The sequence below is a fragment of the Stegodyphus dumicola genome, chromosome 2 (genome assembly GCF_044657685.1).
Source record: "Stegodyphus dumicola isolate Sdum_Otavi_A_Nest chromosome 2, ASM4465768v1".
NCBI classification, from domain to species: Eukaryota; Metazoa; Arthropoda; class Arachnida; order Araneae; family Eresidae; genus Stegodyphus; species Stegodyphus dumicola.
In genome coordinates, this window is record NC_140769.1 from 20,131,846 (window position 1) to 20,156,009 (window position 24,164).

Consider the following 24,164-nt stretch of genomic DNA (forward strand, 5'->3'; position numbering starts at 1 on the left):
TAACTTGGTTAATCTTTGGATTATGGTAATTTGGGGATTTTTTGGCGAAAATTTGGCGACCAACCCTGCTACAGCAACCTGCTAGTTTATGTTTGGACGCCATTTTATTTTCACGAAGTAAAGGCATGTTTTTTTTTTCTTTTACTCAACATTTTTTTCCAACAATCTGCTAGCCGAATTACGCTTATGCTAGAACTTTTATGGGTTGATCTTTACAATATGGTAACTGGTAGTTTGGCGACATTTTGGAGGCGATAAAGGTTACTACCTGGCACTTTGGTAATAATGTGAGCAATACTCAGTTCCGACTACGCATTATTTTGTGTGAGGGAAATGAGAGATCATGGGATATGTCATGTGATATTAATGGACGAATTACGGTTCTTCAATCGGAAAAGGGGGAAAATCGGGAAAAAATCTGGAAATTTTGTATTTGGCTTTATTCTGTGTTGTGTAAAACAGTGTTCGTGAATTTTTGGATCCCATGGCCGTAACTAAAGTGAATTCGAAATGGCTATTTATGTATGTATTAATTTAATGTATGTGCTCATTTATATTTTAAGTAGTGTTTTTGAATTTAATTATATTTTAATTAAATGATAGTTATTTTGTGAATTTTATGTTTGTAGGAATTTGGTATACGTTTTAGTTGAAGTAAACGTGCATGGAAATAATTTAAATATCTGACACTAAGTATTTGTAATGGTTGCGGTATGAATTCGTTGGTGACGTGTATAATGTAATAGATGATTTAGAGGTAAAAGTTTTTGGATATTTTATTTATTTTATATGTGGAAATGTTCATTACTTTTTCGCGATCAGGTAATTTCATATATGTTCTTTTTACCGGGTTTAAAGATTGAGAAAATTGTCATGTATTTTCGTGAAATTTTTCTAATTTATGAGAAAAAAGCAGTGTACATGGATATAGTGAAGAGTGTGCGCAATGCCATTTTTGTGCAATTCTGGGATGTTTTTTTAAGTAAAAATAAGTCGACGTGTACATGGTTTACTGATATTTTAATTAAATGATAGTTATTTTGTGAATTTTATGTTTGTAGGAATTTGGTACACATTTAAGTTGAAGTAAACGTGCATGGAAATAATTTAAATATTTGATACTAAGTATTTGTAATGCTTGCGGTATGAATTCGTTGGTGACGTGTATAATGTAATAGATGATTTAGAGGTAAAAGTTTTTGGATATTTTATTTATTTTATATGTGGAAATGTTCATATTTGGAAAGGGTAAATACTTTTTCGCGATCAGGTAATTTCATATATGTTCTTTTTACCGGGTTTAAAGATTGAGAAAATTGTCATGTATTTTCGTGAAATTTTTCTAATTTACGAGAAAAAAGCAGTGTACATGGATATAGTGAAGAGTGTGCACAATGCCATTTTTGTGCAATTCTGGGATGTTTTTTTAAGTAAAAATAAGCCGCCGTGTACATGGTTTATCTGTATGTGTTATTTTGAAAAATGCATAAGGAGTATGGTATTGTGCACTTTTTCCCAATTTTGCAGTGAATATGTCATGATTAAGCAGTTTTGTTAGATAAAATTTCTAGCATAAGTGTAATTCGGCTAGTAGATTGTTGGAAGAAGTGTTCAGTAGATAAGAAGAAAAGAAACATGTCTTTACTTCGTGAAGACAAAATGGCGGCGGGGAAAAAAAATAGAGGGTTGCTGTAGGAGAGTTGGTCGCCAAATTTTCGCCAAAAAAACGCCAAGTTACCATAATGTAAAGATCAACCCTTTTATGGAACAAAAGTGCTTAATCATGACTTAGATTAGGTGCGAAATTGGGAGAAAGTGCAGAATTGTAAACTGCTTGCTGCGTTTTTAAGAATTGCACATACACGGTATCATCCACGTACACGTCGACCTATTTTCACTTAAAAAAACATCCCAGAATTGCACAAAAATGGCATTGCGCACACTCTTGACTTTATCCATGTACACTGCTAAAGTCCTAGCTAGTAACATTTATCGCCTTACCAAAATGTCGCCAAACTACCTGTTACCATATTCCAAAGATTAGCCCATAACATTTTTCATTGCACCTTTCCAGTTTTTACACCAATAAATTCACTAAATAAATCATAATTAATGTCTCAAGTTTAATTACTTTTAGCAGAAATTATAGAAATATAATACTATTTTGATTTGGTAATCAATTGTAAATAGTTATTAATGAATTTCCATTTGTTAAATCTTAAAAAGAAACACTAGATTACAATAAAAATAATACATTACACTAGAAATACAACAGAAATAATATATTTACGTACAACTTAGCTAATCCCAAACCAGGAAAAGCTGACAAAATATTAAATGTAATCACAGTTTAAATATATCATATAATTGTAAAGTCTTGAAATTTTGACTAAAGTATTCAAACGCACTTCAATGATATCTAGCAGCTGAAGGAGAGAACTGACAGATATCAATGAAATGTATACAGTAATGAAGTTTAAGTGAAAACTGTAATGAAATGAATACAGTACTGAAATTTAAAAATTGAAAATACTATATTTTACAATTCCTGTCTGAACAATGTCCCATTTCTCTTCCACAATGTAGATTCAAAATATTTTTCATGAATTCTTTTCTTGCGTCAGGAATTCATTGGAAGACCGACAGTTTACCTTTATTTTTCTAATAGGATTATATATTTTCCAAGGTTCTATACGTATATACATTTAGGGTATTTTCTATTTCTATTATTATTTAGGATATTTTCTATTTCTATTATTATTTAGGGTATTTTCTATTTCTACGGCATTTCCACTTATTTGGCTCATGATTAATGGCATTTGTAGATTCAGAATAAGGCCATCACTTAAAGCTGCCCCTTTATTCATAACAGATGAAGAGAATATTTCTTCAAGAAACAAAAATGAACTTACTAATTTGTTTCGGTGCACTTTCATCCGGTGCATTTTCACATTTCATTTTTTAAATTATATTTATTTGCTTAAATTCTAGGTAGTTTTATTTTGCATGATTCATGAAAGTGTCATTTTCAAATGAATGAATCAACTTATTACTTCAAATTTACTTAACACATAAAGTCAATTATGCATAAAATTAAATAATGTCAGAAACATAAATAAAAAAACTCCCAAATAATTTATATATCAGCGAAATTTTGCGTGCTATTCACTATTAAAACATTAAAAATACTAATTATTTATTATCGGACGATCGCTAGTGGACAGATAGATGTCTTGTTTTGCACCCGCTAAGTCTTTTTGCGCTGATGGGCGAAAAATCAACACACACACAGATCGTCGAGTGTCAAGATGTAAGAAGTGTGGGAGGCGGAAAAAGAGAGTGAGGTCAACACCGACTCTAGAACGAAGTAGAGTCGGTGTTGGTGAGGTCCGCACTAGCGGCGGCGAAAAAAAGGGGGGAGGTGGCAAGTTCAGTGTCGTTATAAGATGTAGCCGTCTGTGGTTAAACCGCACATGGGTACCGATGTTTTTCACTGGGATGCGGGGAGTGTCTCAGAGTGATAATAAGGCTATTACTGTGGGTTTGTACTGAATAAAAGAAGTTGACCCCTAATCGTTTAATATACTCTTGAATAAGTTCGATTCGAAGGTCTCTGTCAATATAGATGTTTGGAATATACCAAGGAGCATTGATAATTTCTCGTAGAATTTTATTTTGTAGAATTTGTAATTGTTTAATATTGCATGTCCCCAGATCGGTGCTGCATAAAGGAGGGCTAGGCGAAGTATTGGCCTTGGGCGAAGTATGGAGCGATATAGAATTAATATGTTTGTAGTAGATAAGTTGCTTTTTCTACCAAGAAGAGATCGCATAGTAGCTGTGGTGATTTTAAATTTTTGTACTACGGACCGGAAGTGGTTTCTGAAGGTAAGTTTTTGGTCAAGGGTGACTCCAAGGTATTTGGTTTCATTAATCCAGTCTATTTCGTCGTCAAATATTTCAGGGGGTGGAAGATAGTATTTCATGTTTTCTTTACGGAAAATTATTGCCTTAGTTTTATCAGAGTTAATTTTAATCCTCCAAAGGGTGAGCCATTTTTCCAGTTTTATGAGATAGTTTTGGATTTGGGACCCTAGTCTGGACACCGTCGAGATAGAAGAACGGGTCGTTTTTTGCGATCTACTCGACAGAGAGCAAGTCTGGTGTCATCGTCTCGATCATTACAGAGATCGACGTGTCGGAAATTTTTCCGTCAGCTGGACAGCTGCCGTTTAAGTTTCTGACTGTCGTTTTAGAGCTAAACTGAGGACGGCGGAGGTCACGGAGTGTTTTTGAAAGTGTACGTAATAGATATTTTAATTTCTTAAGATTTATGAAAAACGAGTATTTCGCTATAGAAATAACGCATTTGATGCTGACGATTCTACATTATTTATTTATTTTACATTACCAATGCTTTAATTAAATTTTAGTGAAAATAATATATTTGGTGTTTTCCTATTTCACATATAAAGAAGGGGTGCATACTTTTAATTTAAAATTGTAATTTTTAAACTAATGTATATATCAATGTACTTAATTTCATGTTTTGATGAGTAATTTGTAAATTTTGAAATTTTTTGTTTTAATTATAATGTATTTCCCTTTACTTTTATTTGAATTTGTAGTGTATAAAAATGCATAGACATGCATTAAAGAATATGCAGTATATAATTCAAACAATGCACATCCTAAATTCAACATTTACATTAAATTGCTTTGAGTTAAAAAATTTATTTAAGTAGTTTTAACTGTACCGATATCAATGCCAATTTCCAATAGTTTTTAGAATCTCCTGTATAAAACAAGTTAAATTGCTGTATAATTTTCAGTTAAATTCTTGTCAATATTATAATGCAAGATTTATAATTAGGTATCAGATTTTTTAATGTGGTCTACTTTTAGATATTACATTAGTTTTGTGTATATTTATTCAGATCTAAAAAGTGCTTAGTTTTGGTATTATGTAATTACGGCAAAGCCTTGAGGGCTATCTGCCTAAAGTGAGGGTTGCCTTCGTGGAGGACATTCTAAGGGAAACTAGCTCGCATACACGTAACACATGGGAAAAACTACGAAAACGTCCATACTACCAATGCTACCAGCCCGTTTGCGGGATTCCAACCTCGGACCAGACTTCTAGTGTTCAGTGATTTTACCGGCCGCTGGTGGGATCGATTTAAAAAGGGTATAAATATATATGTACTGCAATTTCTTTCACTGCATCTTTTAATATATTTATGCAGTTATATATATATATTATATATTTAAAATTTAAACAAATTTAAATTTTAATTTTAATAAACACGTATAAAAGTAAAAAAGCAAAATTAAGCCAAAATTAAATTTAAAGCCAAAATAATTTTTTAAAAAAATGTGCAAACATATGAAAGATTTAATTCTCGAACTAATCTACAATAACATTTAAATTCAGAAGTATAAGCAAATCAAGTGCAAAAACAATATATTTTCTGTGCCTTAAACTTCTATGCCTCTGGAAGTTACCCATGACATATCTGTAATTACCAATGATATATTGGTAATGACGCCAATGAGTCCAGCCCGTTTGCGGGATTCAAACCTCGGACCGCACTACCAGCGTTCGGAGATTTTTACCGCTCGGCCACTAGTGGGATCGACTTAAAAAGGGCATAAATAGAAATATGAACTGCAATTTCCTTTCACTGCATATGTTAATATATTTATAATACATTTATATATACATATAGTTATTTATTTAAAACAGGTTTCATATGCCTTAATTTTTTATGCTTTTGGAAATTACGAGAAATATGTTGGTAATGACAGATATATTGGTTATCAGATAGTATGTTGGTAATGCAACAAACCCGTTCGCAGTATTCTGACCTCGGGCCGAACTACCAGTGTTCAGCGATTTTACCACACTGTCACTGGTGGGATCGATTTAAAAAGAGTATAAATAGGAATATGTATTGCAATTTCCTTTCACTGCATATGTTAAAATATATGTGTGTGTGTGTGTGTGTGCGAGATAATATGTTTTATGATTTAACTTATAGTTATTTAATTTTTTTATTTTTCTTCCTATTACTTTTGTTAAATGTTTGCTATATTTTTAATCACTGCTTATTGGTATCTACGATACATAGTATATTTGTAGCTACGTGATAGGTATAATTCCTGAATAAATAAAATTATTGATATAATCATGGGTTGCTAAAAATTAAAAATTTTTTTGATTCAAATTCATTAGGAATATTAAACACGCGTACGCGGTGCTATATTTCAATGATTTGACTTATGACGTTGTTGCATAACCTTTTTCAGACAAAATAATATATTTTAATCATAAAATTAATTTCTATTAATAACTATTTCAAATAGTTTACAAACATGTAACCTTTTAGAAAAATTCCATTTTGCAAAAGATCATACTTAAAATTATGTTTACATTTCTTCACATACCTGAAGTTTTGAAAAAGGCCATTTCTTTCTGCGTTTAAAAATATCCATTAACGTTCCCCATTTCTTTTTCCCATACTCTTTACTAAATCCAGCAGCGTATTTTTTCGAAAAATTTCACCATTTACTCGAACTCGATTTTTTTTCCTACCACCATCCTCAGTAATAAGCACGTGCGAAACAGCCCCTTTTTGACAACAAACTACCCCCTTCCCCTGAGCCTGGAGCAATGTAGAGGTGAGATAGACTGGTTGCTATGCAATAGACGTCACTTCCGCGCGGAATTTCCACTTCACTTTCCGCATCCAAAAAATGACACTTTTTCACTTTCAGCCGAGGGAATTTGAAGGGACCAGACTCGGTTTTCCTTCTGCTGTCAAGCGGAAAGAGAATCCCGACTGGTTTTCCGATATCGATCTCGACCGGTGTCCAGGCTAGACCCCTTGGTTTCTTACAGCGATAACCGTGCAGGCTTTAGTAAGTATGGCGGTGTCATCGGCAAAGAGTGCAAGATGAACAGAAGGGTCTTTAGGGATGTCTTGTGTATAAATATTAAAAAGGTACGGCGAAAGTGCCGACCTCTGTGGGCCACCAGCATTGATTACTCTGGTGGTACAGTAAGCAGTACCGATTTTGATTCTGAATGTTCTGTTGCTGAGAAAAATGGCTATTAAGGGAATAAAATGATCTGGAAAATTGAGAGTGATTAGTTTGTAAATAAGGTCTCGATACCATACCCTGTCAAAAGCTTTCGCGATATCGAGAATATAGCACCGGTCGGAAGCTTGCAGTTGTAGCCTTTAGTGATGATGTTGATAACTCTAAGAAGTTGGTGGCAAGTGCTATGATGATTACGAAAACCGAATTGTTCTTCTGGGAGAAAATTCATGGAAGGGTGAATTTTTTGGATGTGGAAAAGCAGGATTTTCTCAGTAACTTTAGACAGATGGCTAAGTAAACTGATAGGGCAAAGGTCTGTGGGAGGGTTGGATTTTGTTGCGGTTTAGCAAAAACAATTATTATAGCTTGTTTCCATGAGTTAGGAAAATGAGCGAATTTGATAATGTTGTTGATTATCTTAGTTAGGTAGGTAAGAGCGTTGATCGGAAGATACTTCACTGCTTTGGGTGAGATGCTATCGTGCCCTGGGGCTTTCTTCGTTTGTAAGGCGTTGATGGTGTTGGCAACGATTGTTGAGGTAGTCAGGAAAGTGAAGTTGTACGGAGCAGGGGTATTAAGGAAGTTATTGACCACCTGGTTGACCCGTTCAATATGGTTATTGTCGTACGGAGTGGGATTAAGAGTGAATGGATCTTCCATATAGTCCGCAAAAGATTTAGCTTTATCTTCTTCTGTATATGAAATTACACTAGGTCCATGGATAGATGGAATAGGTTTATAATGTTTTTTGAATTTGCGGGAAATGTCAAATAGGAAATTGTCCTCTATAGCTAGGTTATTAGGAAATTGGTCCATTTTTGGTTTTGAAGTTCTTGATTCTTCTGTTGATTTCTTTTTGCATAGAGTTTAGTTCGTGTTTGAGTTGTGGATCCCTGGTGGTTTGCCATCTTTTACGTATCCGGTTTTTCTCTTTAATACTATTTCTTATATCGGCAGGAAATTATATATATAATTTATATATAATTTCCTGCCGATTTCCTGCCGGCAGGTATATTCTCACATTGTCCGCTGTTTCATTCTCATCAACATCGGAGCTGAAAATCTTTGGAAAAGGTGTAGGTTTTGTAGAAAACACACTATTTCAAAGTAATTTAATTGATAATCACTAAGGGGAAAGGATTGTTTTTCACTTTTTTACAGAGCGCTGCGAACGTGCAGCCACTTGCCTCGGTAATCGCAGCGCCACCAATCAGATCGCTAGTGGTTCCTGATGCATCACCTGCTAGGAGTCTACGTTGGCGCTATGCTCTGAGCCTTTGACTGGAAATCGAAGAATAAGTACCAAACAAACATGGAAATGTTATTTGCTGTATGGGAAATGCGTAATAAAGTTCAAACTTAATAAATATAGATGAAGTAAATTATATATCAAGAAAATGGATTCTTGAGATGAGGACTTGAAAATTATTTGCCAAGTACTATAAATGCGCTAATACTAGAATAATGAAAATGCGTTGAGAAAAATAACATGGGCTGAAGTAAGGTACAACAAGATCCTATTCCCAGAGATTAAATTGCGCCGGAGCCCACCGGAGACCGGCTCTGGTACTTCTTAGTTTTTGCGATAAATCATAATTCTAGCCGGAGTGCACCGGAGCCCTACATTAGAAGGCTCCGGCGCTTCTTTTTTGTAACTGAGCAACAATTTCAGTAGAAATTTGATCTCGAAAACTTTAATTTTGCAATAAAATTATATTATAAATCGCTTATTAAATTTTAATTCATCTCTATACTTTTTATTTAATTTTAATTTAATTATTTAATTACATTTTATCTTTAATTATTTAACTATTTGAATAATAATAATTAATTAATCTTATTTAGTTAAATAATAATCATTAATTAAATAATAATTACTTTCGTAATAATTAACTATTTAATTTTTGAATTATTAATGATTTTAATAGTCATTTTATTTATTTATTTGCTTTTGTTCCTCTTTGCTGACGGTCTTCCATAGGGCTCAAATCACAGTCTTTAGTCTAATATCTGTTGCTTTGATGATATTTATTAATTATGAGCAGGGAGAAAAACGAGGTTATTGCACTTTTGGCCTGCGTTGCTGAAGTTTAATATGTAGGGTTATGATGAATAATACGAGGACGCCTGAAGGGATGTACAATTGTTGAATCATAACGTGGGAGTTGTGCGATATGATGATGTTCTAAATTTTGTACACTTCTGAAGAAGTTACGCGCGGTCATCAGTAAATAATCTTGGGCATGAGGAATTTTTAAATCCTGATGATTGAATTCTGACAAACGACGGTGAATTTGTTAGATTTCTAAGGGATTTTATTTTGGATGGTGGCTTATAGCAACAAGGAGATTAGAAATGACCAAATTTCCGATATAAACAACAACCAATGCTTTAACCAGCACTGGGAGTTCTACTTCCGATATAATGTTTTTTTTTTTTTTTTTAATTTTATTTTTTTATTTTTTTTCCAAGCTATATTTCCTAATTTTAAATTTTCATTTCCGCCCCATATTTTTTGTTTAACGTTTTATTTATAATTAAATCTCTTGTTTTTTAGTAGCGATGATTATTGCTTTATTTAATAATTAATAATAATTTTAATACAAAAACTGCCAGATTTGTTTTATTATCGCTACTTTGGCGACTTTTTGATTTTCTGAGATACCGACATCCATAGTGTTTATCGTAGTATCATTAAAGAAGTTTTGGGGATTAAAATAATTCTTCCTGGTATGCCCTTCTATAATTCTTTCTATATGAGTGCATAACTGTATTTTTAAAATAGTATGCGTCGAATATATATTTCTATTCCCTGCTGTTTAATTGAATTCTTTTATTTTATGAATGTGTTATTTTTATTTTAAATAAGTTTCATTTATTCAGTGAATGTTGAAAGTTCATATTATAAATCACAGTACTCCAACTCGAAAACACTTATTAAGTTAAGATTGTAGCTTTTATTTCACATCTCTGTAATTACTTTAACATTTTCTCCGCAAAGACGGGAGCACTCACTTCTCTAAAGCGAAAACACACTCTGTGTTTTTCTCTTTTTGCACAGCACTGCCCTCTGGAGGCATTTTCTACACTTTGCAGTTCATATATCAGGGAGGTAAGACTGAACAAATGTGTTAGTTTTATTTTAGATAAGTTTAATTTACTCTATGAATGTGTTAGTTTTATTACAGATAAGTTTTATTTATTCTGTTAATGAGTTAGTTTTATTTGTCCAATATGAATACATAAATGATTTCTTAATATGTTGTGTATTGAAGATACAGTGTTTGAATTTCATGCTGTTTGATTTATTCTATGAATGTGTTAATTTTTATTTCAGGTTAAGCTATTTTTAAAGATTTTTGTCACCTATACTGTTGTTTGGGAGTCATTCTTCTAATTTTTGAGTGATAGTTGAACAATTTTAGTTTATTTGTTTTTCTTGCAGTCAACAACAATCCATTTTCGGAACTCAATGTTGAGATTTTATTACGTTCTACTAACCTCTGAAAACAAGCAACTTTTTCTTTTTCTGTTTTGTCTACCCTGAACTTTGAGCTTAACAATTGAAGGCCATAATCTAGATGATTAGAATCATTAGATGGTTTACCTGAAAAAAAATATATATATATATATATATAGTATTGGAAAGAGAACAAAAAATAGCATTATCTTCTATTTTGATATTTCATATGCTAACACTTTCCTATGTTCTTTTTTAAAATATTGCAGTTTTCCTAAACAATACTATGTGCAAACTAAGAATAAAAATCACAGTTAAAATATTTTAAATAAATGCTGAGTGAATTTCAATTAGTGTACTTAAAATCATTTGAATTCCAAAAATAAACCAACATAACATTGAAAAAAAAAAAAAAAAAAAAAAAAAAATCGGCAGATAATATTTTCTCTAAAAAGTGGTCACAAGCTTTTTGAGATTTTAATATATTAAAAAATTTCCAGATGCTTAAAAACTGAAAAAATCTATATAAAGATCATAAAACGTAAAGATCATAAAACGAAAGTTATTTCTTAAAACATAATGAATCATTAGTGTCCCGGTGATAACATAACCTCAACAAGCGAAAATTGTCGCCAAAGCATTGACAAACAGCGCTGATACATTCTTCACAATTTTCGTCAAAGATTTTTATGATATATGTTTACATATCCATTAATATGATATAAAATGCTTATAAATATTAACTACCCATAATAAAATGGGTGTACTCCAACTGCGCTAATGAAAATCCCCCCCCGGGTCCTGCTATAGTCCAACTGCGCCGATCAGCATTTCTTCCCCCTGTTGCCTACAGGGTTACAATTTAACTTTTCGAAGTCAATTGTAGCCAAGAGGAAAATAAAAATAAATAAATAGAATTACATATCACAAGACCAAGTAAAAAACTATCTAACAAGTAGGCTAATTACTTGAATAACAGTAATAAATGCGAGAGCTAACAAAGAAAATAAAAGGTATTGGTAAACATACATATTAGCATTACAAGCATCTTCCATTTATTATAATAATATCATAAATTAAATAATTGTAAAGCATACAAATTATATTTTTAATAAATTACATCAATAATAGTCGAGATGTCTGAACTAGACTGGAAAATTTAATAGAGTTCACTAGCGTGCAAAAAAATTATTTCATATCAAAGCGTGTTAAAGTGTGCTAAAAGTACTTTTTGTTAATTAAAGTAATCATGTAAATGTTTGCAGAAGTTAAATTTAGTTAAATTTAAAAAAAGCTTAGCATGAAATCTATTATAACAACATTACTATGCATTTGGAACACTGACGTATAAAGTGTAAATAAATTTAAATTATTATGCTAAGAAGTTTTTTCTAAAATTTATCTAGAAGAAAGGAATTAGATAAACAATACTGCAAATTAATATAATCAGTCAGGCCTCTCAATAAATAAAAGTTTATTTTTTTAACCAAAAATTAAAAATTGGGATGCAAAAGTTTGAGTAATATACTTCGAAATATCTGAACATATAATTAATTAGAAATGTATAATTAAATTAATAACAAGCTAATTAACAGTAACATTAAGCTTAATTTCGTTCAATCTAAAACAAACAATCGATGAGAAGCTCAGCATAACTGAAGTTTTAATGTTATTTTACGTAGATTTGCGTAAATAAAAGTTTCACTTGTGAAACAAGTGAATAATGTACTGATAGTCAACTGGAATTAAAATACAGTGGTTAAAAATATAACTACTTGTCAGAAGGTATGCAAAGTTGCCGTGGCTAGAGAAATTGAATGGTTATAGAAAACTCATAAAGTTAAGCTCTACAGTGTGAAAAGAAAATTCTGGAATAAACACGTTAAGAAAATTAGAGGGAGAAATAATCCTTAATTTATTGATATCCATATAAACTCTATGCTTTTGGAAAAATGTTACATATAATTTCCACCGAGGTATCAATCACCGAAACCGAGTTAATTTCTTTCCTTATTTTTTCTTATTAGAGGGGATTTGTAAAAAGATATGCTAAGGTAAAGGTGAAAATATTTGCAACATTTTTAAAGAATAAATTTAAAAAGTATTTTTACTTCATGAACTGAAATTTTTACGCTACATTTTTACACAGTAAATAAATAAAAATAAAAAGAAAAAAAAGAAAAAAAAAGAAAAGGCTGGAGGATCTCTGGGATTAGAATTAGAAACTCGGATCGAACTACTAATGTTTAGTGACTTTTCCGCTTGATCGTAAGATCTTTCAAAATTAAGCTGAACACTATATTAAAGAAAGTAGAAGATACAGCACATGTAAAACAAAAGTGGGCTGAATTATAGATTAACATGTTTGGTGAATGAGTTAAACATAGATAAGTATGCCATACAAATAAGTATGCCATTATGAAATATTAGGAATGTAAAAAAGCATCAATGAAGAAGGCAATGGAAATCTAAAACACTGTAATCTAAATGCATAATATTATCAGTATATGCTATTAATTTCAATACTGCTGAAAAAATTATAAATGAATAATATTATAAATCACACGAACTCGTTGCATTATAAATTACAACAGTTAGAGATATTATTAGCGTGATTTAGCGACCATCATTGTTAACAAATAATTTCAAGTAATTAATTTTACAAATAATTCAGCTTGAAACTATGTTAGAAAATAAGCTACGTGCTGAAGATTAAGCTTTGCCAAGGTGTTAGAAACATCTAGTTGTGATGCAAGAATTTGTAAAAAATTATCATTTAAATATGAATTCGCATTAATACAATACAAAGTAGTATATAAATTCTACATACATGAAAACTTGAGTACAGTGCAACAATATAAGAAAAAGGAATGGATTAAAAGGGAACTGAAAATTCCAGGATATAAATATAAGGGAGTTTGATTTTTTTTTAATTATGAAAATTCTGCTGATGCTCATAATTATTAATTTATTAATTAAATGTGTATTAGAAATTAAAAGTATGCCAAAGTACATAATGTGGAAAACTCTATGTCTCATAAACGTTTCTAGTATTAAAATATGGAATTTGTAACAAAGTTAAATAACCTTAAAATAACTTCAATGACTAAAAATGGAAAACTTAATAGGGGAATATATTGCAATAATATTAGAGTGAATTTAGAACGACTTAAGACGTCCAATTTTTAGATTTAATAAAGAGAATTTTTTAAAATTAAATTAGAACTGTTTGCCTAAAATGGTAAATTTGAAAGTTAAAACCATTGTGCTATCTAAGAAGATTTGTTAATATTTATCTAGATAAGAAACTTATTTAAGGTGCGCTACAAATCTGACATTTGATAGTTTGATTATGTATCAGTCTTGTGTATGTCATTAATCTATCAATTTTACTATTCAAAACTGATATATATATGTAAGATAAAAATATATGAATCAAAATTATAGATTAAACTATAAACATTAATTCTTCCTCTCTATTCTAAAATCGTAATAACTTCTTTGCATTGTGCCATTTCTAGATCACTCTATGATCGGCGCAGCTCTGATGACGTAATCATTGCGAACTGAAACTGTCCTTGTAAACCAAAACTTTTCTCTTCGCGTGCCTCCATCTTGCATAACTACGCACTTCAGCTTTTGCTCTCTACCGTGCTAAAATGTAATTTCGCTGGCTTGCTTTCTATCCATACAATATCAAAAATGTAAATCTTCTGTGGAAAGGCACGACTAGAGTGCCAAGTGATTGTGGCCACAAATATCAATTGGACATAAAAATGGAATTAAAACTGCCTCGACTGCCAAGTTCTTTAAATACTACGCAATTAAAATTCTTCTTCAATATGGATCTAAGCACGCATCGACACTTCTCCGGCTTTTCCTTGTGCTTTTAATATTACATATATATATATATCAGCGACTAAAATCTACAACTTGGAAAGTTTTTAATTCTTACAGAGAATAAAAAAGGTCTTGCTCATCATTCCTTTAACCATCATAAAACTTTAAAATGAGTTTAAAAGAAATTTATTTTTACTTTAGCACACGCCCAGACTTTAAATTAATATTTGTTTTGCATGCACAATTTTTACAATATTGATAAACAAAAATAAAGGTCAATCTCAATAGAATGTCCCATTAATGGGGATAAATGACTTTTTGTAGCACCTAATCTTCTTGGGAAAGAAATAGGGGACAGGAAACGTCGCGCAGTTGTAAGGATCTTAAGTTTTACTAACGTTTATTTTATGTTAAATCTTTACTATCACTTCTTATTTTCTACTTCCGGCCAGAATTAAAAGCTTTAACTTATTTATGCAAATTTGTCTTGCTAACGCCAAGTACTTAAGTTGTGGCTTTTTGCCAAGCAGGAGAGAGGAAGGAGCTATTAGAAGCAGGCCGCTTGCCATAGTAGTTTTACTCGGTTGCTGGTTGCCTTCAAGGCCAGAGGTTTAATCCTCTTGATAATTTTAAACGTATCTTAGTGTTAGCAGTTCTCTGTACTAAATACGGCTTTTTGTTAATATACGGCCAATCTTGGAGTTAGGCACTTGTTTATTAAACCAAAGTTAGTTTAGTTAGATTTTTAGTTAATAATTTTTATATTCTTATGTTCAGACCACAAGTGGTTGGTCTCTGTATTCCGAAGTTCCGGAAATCATTGTAAAGAGAGAAAAATAAAGGGTTTCGTATACCCTTCCTGTGTGTATTGTCTACTTCCCAAATTTATTGAACATAGCTTTAGTAAGCTCCCTGTTCCGAGTCAGGACAGTTAATGTTCCCAAAGCAAGTAAGGAGGAACACAGAACCTGATAGTGGCGCCCAACGAAGAAGAATAACCATGGCCGAGTTTCTAGAAGAACCTGTGCTGCCTGCAGAAGCGGCTCAGAATCCAGAAATGCCAGCTGCACTTGGTTACATCGTCCAGACCATGCGCGCATCGATGAAACCAGAAGCAACATTTAATGGAAACTCACCGGTAACCAGTTTTTTGGAAAAATTGGATGACCACTTCATGCTGTATCCAGTACATGAGTTCCAGAAAGTCACCTTAGCTACCAGCGCTTTGAGGGGCCAAGCGCGTAATTGGTTCAAGTATATAGGAAGAAGCCTCTTGGGTCAAGCGGGAAGTCCCACCTATACTTACGAAAATTTTAAGACTGCCTTAGTAAAAGCCTTCCCTGTCGTAAGAGATCGTGCAAGATTAGAAACGGAACTCTTCAGCATATACCAGAAATGAATTGAAAATCTCTCAAGCTTTATTTTAAGAAAAATTCACGTCTTCAAACTCTTGTATGGAAACCGTCCGGATCCTGAGATAATTCAAGTGATTTTGCCGAGGTTACTTCCCCAAGTACAAGACTTTATTGAATTAAGGAATCCGACTACACTGGAAAAGTTATTTGAGCTAGCAATCCAGGTTGAAAGTAGAAGAACGGCGGACTTTGAAAGAAGACGCCAGTATGAGCAACGAAGCCAATTTGGTGCGCCAAGACCACAGCAAAGTCAAGAACAGGGCTACGGAAGCAAAGCGAATCGGAAAAGGAAACTCGAGTATCAAAAAACAACCGGCGAACGTCGACAGTTCAATAGTAATCCAGGAAAAAAGTCTGAAGGCCAGTGGAAAAAGAAGGAAAGCACGGAAAGGAAGAAAGAAAATTTAAACTAAAACGGATTTCTGCTGACGGGAGGGTGCGGAAATCCGAAGGCCAAGAAAACCCCTCTTCCTTCAAGTTAAATACAGTTATTGTGAAAAATTTGACTCTTCCAAAGATTGAAGTGTTGGTGAATAACATCCCAGCCACCGCACTCCTGGATACAGGCGCGCAGTGTTCCTGTGTGGCAGAAGATTTTTTTAGGAAGTATTTTCGGAAATACCGCATATATAATTCGGATAATACGACAGTGTTAGCTGCGCAAGGAGAAAGATGCAAGTGCATAGGTAAATTACCGCTATACGTCCGTATCAAGGACGAGCAAGTAAAGATTATGTTTTTTTATCGTAAAGAATTTGCAAGCACATTTAATTTTAGGAATAGATTTTCTTTCAGAAGCACAAGCTACGCTGGATTTTAATGAAGCGTCCCTTAAGCTGACAATGAAATCAGTTCGTACTGAAAACGCTGAACCGCCGATGTTAAAATTTGACCACCTGCCTAATGACGAGCAAGATAGAATCCGACAAGTGGTAAGTGAATTTGCTTCGTTATTTAGTGATATTCCAGGATTTACTCAGGTTACTAACCATAGTATTGACACCGGAGATTCAATGCCAGTTCGCCACAAAGCATACCGGTATGATAAGAATAAGGAAAAAATTATAGAGTGGCACATTCGAGATATGTTACGTAAAAAGATCATAACGCCCATCTCAAGTAGTTATGCTAGCCCGGTTGTGTTATGTAAGAAAAATAATGACTATCCGATAACACATCCGAAAAGGTGGCGTTTTGCAATTGACTATCGTAAATTAAACTCCATGACTAAATATCCGGTATATCCGTTACCTATTATCGTAGAAATTCTAAGGAACATAACTTCTACCAAATATATGACTACTTTAGACTTAACGACTGGTTATTTTCAAATAGGGGTTAGACCGGAAGATGTGCCTAAGACTGCTTTTATAACCAAGTCTGGCACTTATGCATTCCTGCGTATGCCGTTTGGCCTTTCAGCGGCACCGGCAACATTTCAGCGATGTATGGACATTGTGCTAAGGCCTGTTCTTGGAAAGTCCACATTTATCTATTTAGACGATATCATTATTACTAGTGATAATCTGGACCAACAGGTACAGGATTTAAGACAGGTGTTTTCATTATTAAATGAGGCCGGTCTAAAAGTTAATGTCGAAAAGTGCAAATTTGCAGCCCCTGAATTAAAATACTTAGATTACAAAATATCTCAGAAAGGAATCGAGACGGACGAATCAAAAATAATCGCTGTGCAAAAGTATCCGCCGCCAAATACGGCGAAGAAGCTCTCTTCTTTTCTAGGACTTTGTTCATATTATAGGTCCTTTATAAAAGATTTTGCAGCTATTGCTGAACCATTGTTAAAATTAAAAAGGAAAAAGGCAAGATTCTTGTGGACAGCCGAAGCCAATAGTGCTTTCGAAAAATTTAAACAAGCATTAACGCAAGCCCCTGTGTTGAAATTTCCTGAAAAGGATGAGAATTTAGAAATTTCAGCGGATGCTTCGGATTATGCGGTAGGAGCGGTACTTTCGCAAAATCAGCAGCCCGTGGCATTTTTTAGCCGAACTTTAAATCAAACACAAAGAAACTATTCCGCGACCGAGAGAGAGGCACTTGCAGGTCTGTTAGCAGTGCAAAAGTTCCGAGTCTATTTTAGACAGGCGCCAATAACAGTGTATTCTGATCATGCGGCGGTAACTAGATTGTACTCAGGGAAAAACTTATCCCCAAGGTTAATAAGATGGGCACTCAAGTTACAAGAGTATAATCTGGTAATCAAGCACACCCCCGGAAAGGAAAATATCGTAGCAGATGCCCTATCTAGAATAAAAATAGATGAAGAAGGTAATACTGTAAAGGTGGCAATGCTCACAGCATGTACGATACATTCCCGAGAAACTGTAATAACCGAACTGGGTAAGGATCCTGAATTTCAAAACATTTATGAGTATTTAAAGTATCCTGAAAATTTTAGCCACCAAGATATTGTGGCGATAAGAAATAGGGCGGCCCATTACGAACTAATAGATGGTCTATTATTGTATACAAAAACTACGAATTCCAAAAACGAATTTCGACCTGTTATCCCAGCTAGTCTTAGATTAAATATCCTGCAGGAACTCCATGACAGCCCTTTAGCTTCTCATGCTGGTATTCGAAAAACTATCCAACGCGTACGCGAGGCAGTCTACTTTCCTGAACTGCAAAAGTTAACAAGGGCGTATGTCCAGTCCTGCCCAACATGTCAAGCAGTTAATTATATTAATTTCCGCCCAGCCGGGTTTCTAAATAGTATTAAATCTGAATTTCCAAATGAAATAATTGGCATCGATTTATTGGGCCCTTTCCCAAAAAGTCAGTTAAATAAAAGTCGGTATCTCCTTGTTATGGTTGATCATTTTAGTAAATGGACCGAAATTGTTCCCTTAAAACGAGCCTCCGCGAAATTAGTTACTGATTCTATTTTAAATAAATATATTTTAAAATACGGGGCGCCCCTAAAAGTTATATCGGATAATGGTCCTCAATTTGTAAGTAATATATTTGAAGACATGTGCCAAAAACTGGGCATACGTCATTTAAAAATGGTCCCGTATCGGCCGCAATCAAATATAGCGGAACGGGTCAATAGAAATGTAGTGAAAATTATCCGTAGTTATGTTAAAAATTTTCATAAAAGCTGGGATAACTATGCCAATGAATTAGCTTTCGCCCTTAGGACCGCAAAACATGATACGACGGGCAAAACTCCTGCTGAGTTATTTTTAGGCAGAAAGATTATAACGCCGTTAGATAAATTATTTTATGTTCAACAAAGAGCCCCAGAATTTAAAATGGGCGATATAGAAAAATTAATTAAAGAAGCAAAAAAGAACACTGAAGTAGCACAGAGAAAACAAAAGCTGTATTACGACTTGAAACGATGGGGAGTAACTTATAAAGTAGGGGATGAAGTATTAAAAATTAAGCATTCACTTTCTTCAGCACCAGAAGATAAAACTGCCAAATTTTTTCCACGATATGAAGGACCATATGTCACAGAAAAAATAACTCACGCTGTAGTAGTGTTAAAAGCCAGGAATGGGGAAACCTGCTCCGCAAACATTGATCAAATCAAACCCTACTATGATCGTAATAAAATGCCAATATTTAAAGATCTTTTGCAGGATCCGGCACGGCAGGCACTGCAAGCACAAGCTCCAGAGGTGGAACAACGACAATCACAAGGGCAAGCCATTAGGAGGCAGGAGCAATTGAAAAGAAAGTTTCCCCGTTGGAAAATTGAAGGTAACAAGAAAAAGAAGCCGTTCCACCGACCAGAAAAGAGAGAGCACGACCACCCCCAGAAGAAGGGAGAAGTACGACGAATGCAAAGTGAGCCAGGAGAAATGACGGCAACTATAACCCGGCTCCCAAACGGAAGATCTAACCATCGGATAGGAGTCTACGCAGCAAATGTCGAAGAATTGATGAAGTAACATCAGCTGCGGAGGCAAAGAAACAAGGAAAATTTGAACAGCCAGCAACGAGATCCAAGCAGGAACGAGAGAGAGTTGTCCCGGTTCTGCCAAGACCAGCTGCCATCAAAAGGCCGAGACCACAGGCAGAGGCTAAAAAGAAGGTCTTCAAGGGTGACCGAAGTGGAAGGAAAAGAAAGCTCATGGAGGAAGGAACTGAAGGGCGAACCCGCACAAGAAGGAAGATAAACCAAACCGTAGTCTTCGCTACCTTCCAGGACTGGGCAGAAAAAATGATGTCGGAATATCACAAAGATAAGTAAAACTTAATGTTACTTTGAAACCTTAAGTTAATTTTTCATACTTGCAGTAAGCAAGTGGCAGAATTCAAGACGTTTTACCTCATGTGAGGTCTACCTTCATCGCCAAAAAGGCGAGAAATGAGTTGTTACCTATTTTTGGTATTATATTTTTCAATTACTCGCGAGTAAAACTAAAATTAATGTATAATAGGAATGTGTAAATACTTGAATATTGTAAAAGCATTGATAATCTTTGAGAAAGGTACCCTTAAGAAAATTGTAAAAAATTATTGTATAAAATTTTATTTAAAAGATTCTGGCAAGAAAGAAGTTTTAGTCTGAAAGACTTTTGAAATGTAGTATTTCAATGTAGAATTGGCACTTGCTTGGAAAAGAATAGAAGTTAACAATGTACTACTAATGTATGTTTTAAAATGCATAAAATTAACGGCATCTTAATATGTTCTTATATACAATGTGAACTGTTATTTCAAATGTTAAGAAATACCGTGATATGGTAAAAGTGAAAGTAATGTTAAAAATTTGTTATTCGTGTGACTGTAAAGACTAAATCATGGCGAATATGTGTTAAAGGTTGAATGATGTAGTTAGGCTCTCTGACGCTACACTTTAGAGTTAGCCACTTTTAGAATAGTACCTCAGGGTTTAGAGATGAATATAAGGTGTGTTCTGAGGCCTTGTTATGTTGAATTTTAACACGTTAGTGTTTTGATTGCAGGCGGTAGTTTTGAACACTTGTACATAGACACGTTCGTGTTTGGTGTTTTCCTTTACAACACATGTCAGAGAGCACGGGGAAATAATTATATAATGTCATGAATGAAATAAGAATGTTAAAACAGAAATATAAGTATTCATGTTACTTGCCATTTAATTGTGTAACATTTCATTAAACTAGTTTTCCTTCCAGATCTCTGGAAGGAATCAGATTTCAACTAAGAACTCCTGTGTATAGATGCAGTACAGATGAAAAATCGTGTCCATGGAGTTGATAATGTAAAAACGACTTTTTTAATTTCTAGTTTCTAGTGAGGAATGTTTGTAAAAGATTGGCCTCGCGTTAGATTCTAGAGCTAAAAGTTTTCAACAAGGTCGTTTTAGACCTCAGTTTCAAACTAATTTACTCTGGCGGGAAGTATGTAAGGATCTTAAGTTTTACTAACGTTTATTTTATGTTAAATCTTTACTATCACTTCTTATTTTCTACTTCCGGCCAGAATTAAAAGCTTTAACTTATTTATGCAAATTTGTCTTGCTAACGCCAAGTACTTAAGTTGTGGCTTTTTGCCAAGCAAGAGAAAGGAAGGAGCTATTAGAAGCAGGCCGCTTGCCATAGTAGTTTTACTCGGTTGCTGGTTGCCTTCAAGGCCAGATGTTTAATCCTCTTGATAATTTTAAATGTATCGTAGTGTTAGCAGTTCTCTGTACTACATACGGCTTTTTGTTAATATACGGCCAATCTTGGAGTTAGGCACTTATTTATTAATCCAAAGTTAGCTTAGTTAGATTTTTAGTTAATATTTTTTATATTCCCAAGTGGTTGGTCTCTGTATTCCGAAGTTCCGGAAATCATTGTAAAGAGAGAAAAATAAAGGGTTTCGTATACCCTTCCTGTGTGTATTGTCTACTTCCCAAATTTATTGAACATAGCTTTAGTAAGCTCCCTGTTCCGAGTCAGGAGGAACACAGAACCTGATACAGTTCGTGGATTAAATAAGAGGGGGACGGGTATCTTTGATCAAATTTGGCGCAGTTTGTACCCTACCAATAAAATGAGTACTGCAGACAGTAGATGAGCTATTCGAGTCCGGTTTTCTCTACCAAGGGCTGCTTCCCACAGGCGCCTACGTGATGGATTTCTAGGAAAATAGAACATTTTTATTTTAGATAATAAATCAGTTTTAGCTTTCAAGCTACACCCCACAGCCACACAACACTGACTCGATTTCCTTTTATGCATACTTCTGTATTTATCAGAATGAAACAAAAAATTAAACGCTTTTAAAATAAATTCACAACAGCAGCGATACTGGAAACGGAACCTTCTGGCGTTTTCGCGATGTGAGCGCGCTCTTCATTGACCTTTACAGAAAGCTTCGTTAACTTATACTCAAGTCCTTTTGCACAGTGTAAAAATATTCTTTTGTGTTTTCGGTGGCCTCCGTGATATTACTACTGACCGCAAGATGGCGATACTCTTCTGTGCAACACTTTGCGATGTTTACAATAAGCGGAAATGTACCAAAAACGAATTCTGTCTTGTTATATGCAAAGTTTAAAAACGATTAATCCGTAATAGTGAGAAATTATTGATTTCTTTTTTTAAAAAAACATTTTTAATTAGAAGGAAATCATGAAATTAAGCTAACCCACTTTTTACTTCCATATATAAACACCAGCTATTTAATCTCGATTTTAATTCCTGCTTGCATCTAGATATGCGCAGCTCTGAATTGTACGCATTACAGCTATTTATTCTATAAAAGTAATTTAGAACATATACCTCATTTTTCAATTATTTATATCGTAAGAAGTTAGCAAACAGCTTCAGAACATTCAGAGCAAAATTTTCAAAATATTTCTATCGGTTGCTCTGGGCCAAAAAATAGTTTAGCAGCCCCTATTACGTATGTAATTAACATATTAAAACACCATGATCTAAAATTTTTATATTTGTTTCCACGACATAGGAGTAAAAATATTACTTAAAGTAATTAAATTTTACGTACTGAAGAATTTTTTAAAAGAATATTATCAAATAAGTGTTTTAGGAAATCTTAAATAATAAAAATTTAAATAATGCCGATTTAGATCTCTGTGCAGTATTTGCAACATTGCAGATATTCGAAGCAAGACTAAAATTTTTAGGCAAAGAAAGCAATCTTATTTTGGCATAGATTTTGAATGAAACTCAAACCTCAAGTTGCTTTTTTGACTAATTTTAATGTTATACAGGTGTGTTTCTCTTCCAGTTTCATTTGTATTTTAGATTTCATTCATGTTAACACCGCTAAAACTAGAAATTTAATTAAAATTTCTAGTTTTAGCGGTGTTTGAGAATCTTAAATTTTTCCATTGAAAATAATGTTAATAATAATGAAATTTTTGATAAAGCTATTGCTCAAATGAATCTCAGTTTGTTATAAAGAAAAAGAGACACATACATCATAAAATATATTTTAACAACACAATAAAGCAACACAATAACTCTCTTAATCACAATATATGCTTAAGAAAACATTTTATATACAGGGTGATTATAATTAAAGTTTAAGTTTCAAAACGCTATAAAAAAAGAGCCACTCATGAAAATGACGTCAAATTTGAAAGGAATGTTATTGAAGAAGGCGGAAAGCGTATGGCAGAAGAAAAAATTTAGTTTCAAAAGTTAGCAACAGATGGCGCTGCAAGCGGAAGAAGACGTAAATTAAAATGTTAATTAAATTTCAGTGTTATAAAGCCGTCAGGTACCAGGCTGTTCCTCATTTTGCGTCTCAGACGTTCGCCATGGGTGTTTCACTGCAGGACCGCGCTCTGCTGGTAAAGCTGTATTACAAGAATGATGATTGTGCAAGAGTAGCTCTGCAAAAATTCAGGACACTGAAGGGTATAAAAGAAGGCATTGGTCCAATGAGTGTCGTAGGTCTAAAGAAAATGATGCAAAAATTCGAAACGACAGGTTCGCTTGATGTGCAGTCTGGTAGAGGGAGAAAACGAGTGCATTCGACGGTAGTTGAAGAAGTGGCCCCAGCATTACAGGAGGGGTCGGCCGGTGGTGTGCAACCGTGCAGTGCACGAGGAATTGCCCGAACATTGGACAGGCCTACGAGCACGGTGCTGAAAATTGTACGAAACATCCTGCAATGCTATCCGTACAAAATTGGCTATGTGCAGGAGTTGCTTCCGTCTGACCTGACAGCTAGGGAGACGTTTGCGTTAGAATTCCTGGCTCGCATGGAAGTGGATAATGAATGGCCGTGGAAAATTTTGTGGACAGATGAAGCCCATTTTTATCTGACACGATACGTGAATACCCAGAATTGTCGAATACGGGCAACAGAAAATCCATTGGCAACGCACCCCGTACCACTTCATTCTGAAAAGGTCACGGTATGGTGTG

The 24,164-nt window shown here is 33.9% G+C and overlaps 1 protein-coding gene across 1 annotated transcript in view; it reads right to left on the reverse strand.

The window, feature by feature from the left end:
• The window catches only part of PIG-S (phosphatidylinositol glycan anchor biosynthesis class S), a 105,531-nt gene extending 102,274 nt beyond the window's left edge, over positions 1-3,257 (reverse strand). Inside the window, exon 1 of the mRNA XM_085810504.1 lies at positions 2,913-3,257. Coding sequence (XP_085666630.1) covers positions 2,913-2,958 — 46 coding nt within the window. The 5' untranslated portion in view covers positions 2,959-3,257. The remainder of the gene's footprint in view (positions 1-2,912) is intronic.
• Positions 3,258-24,164: the final 20,907 nt, after the last annotated feature.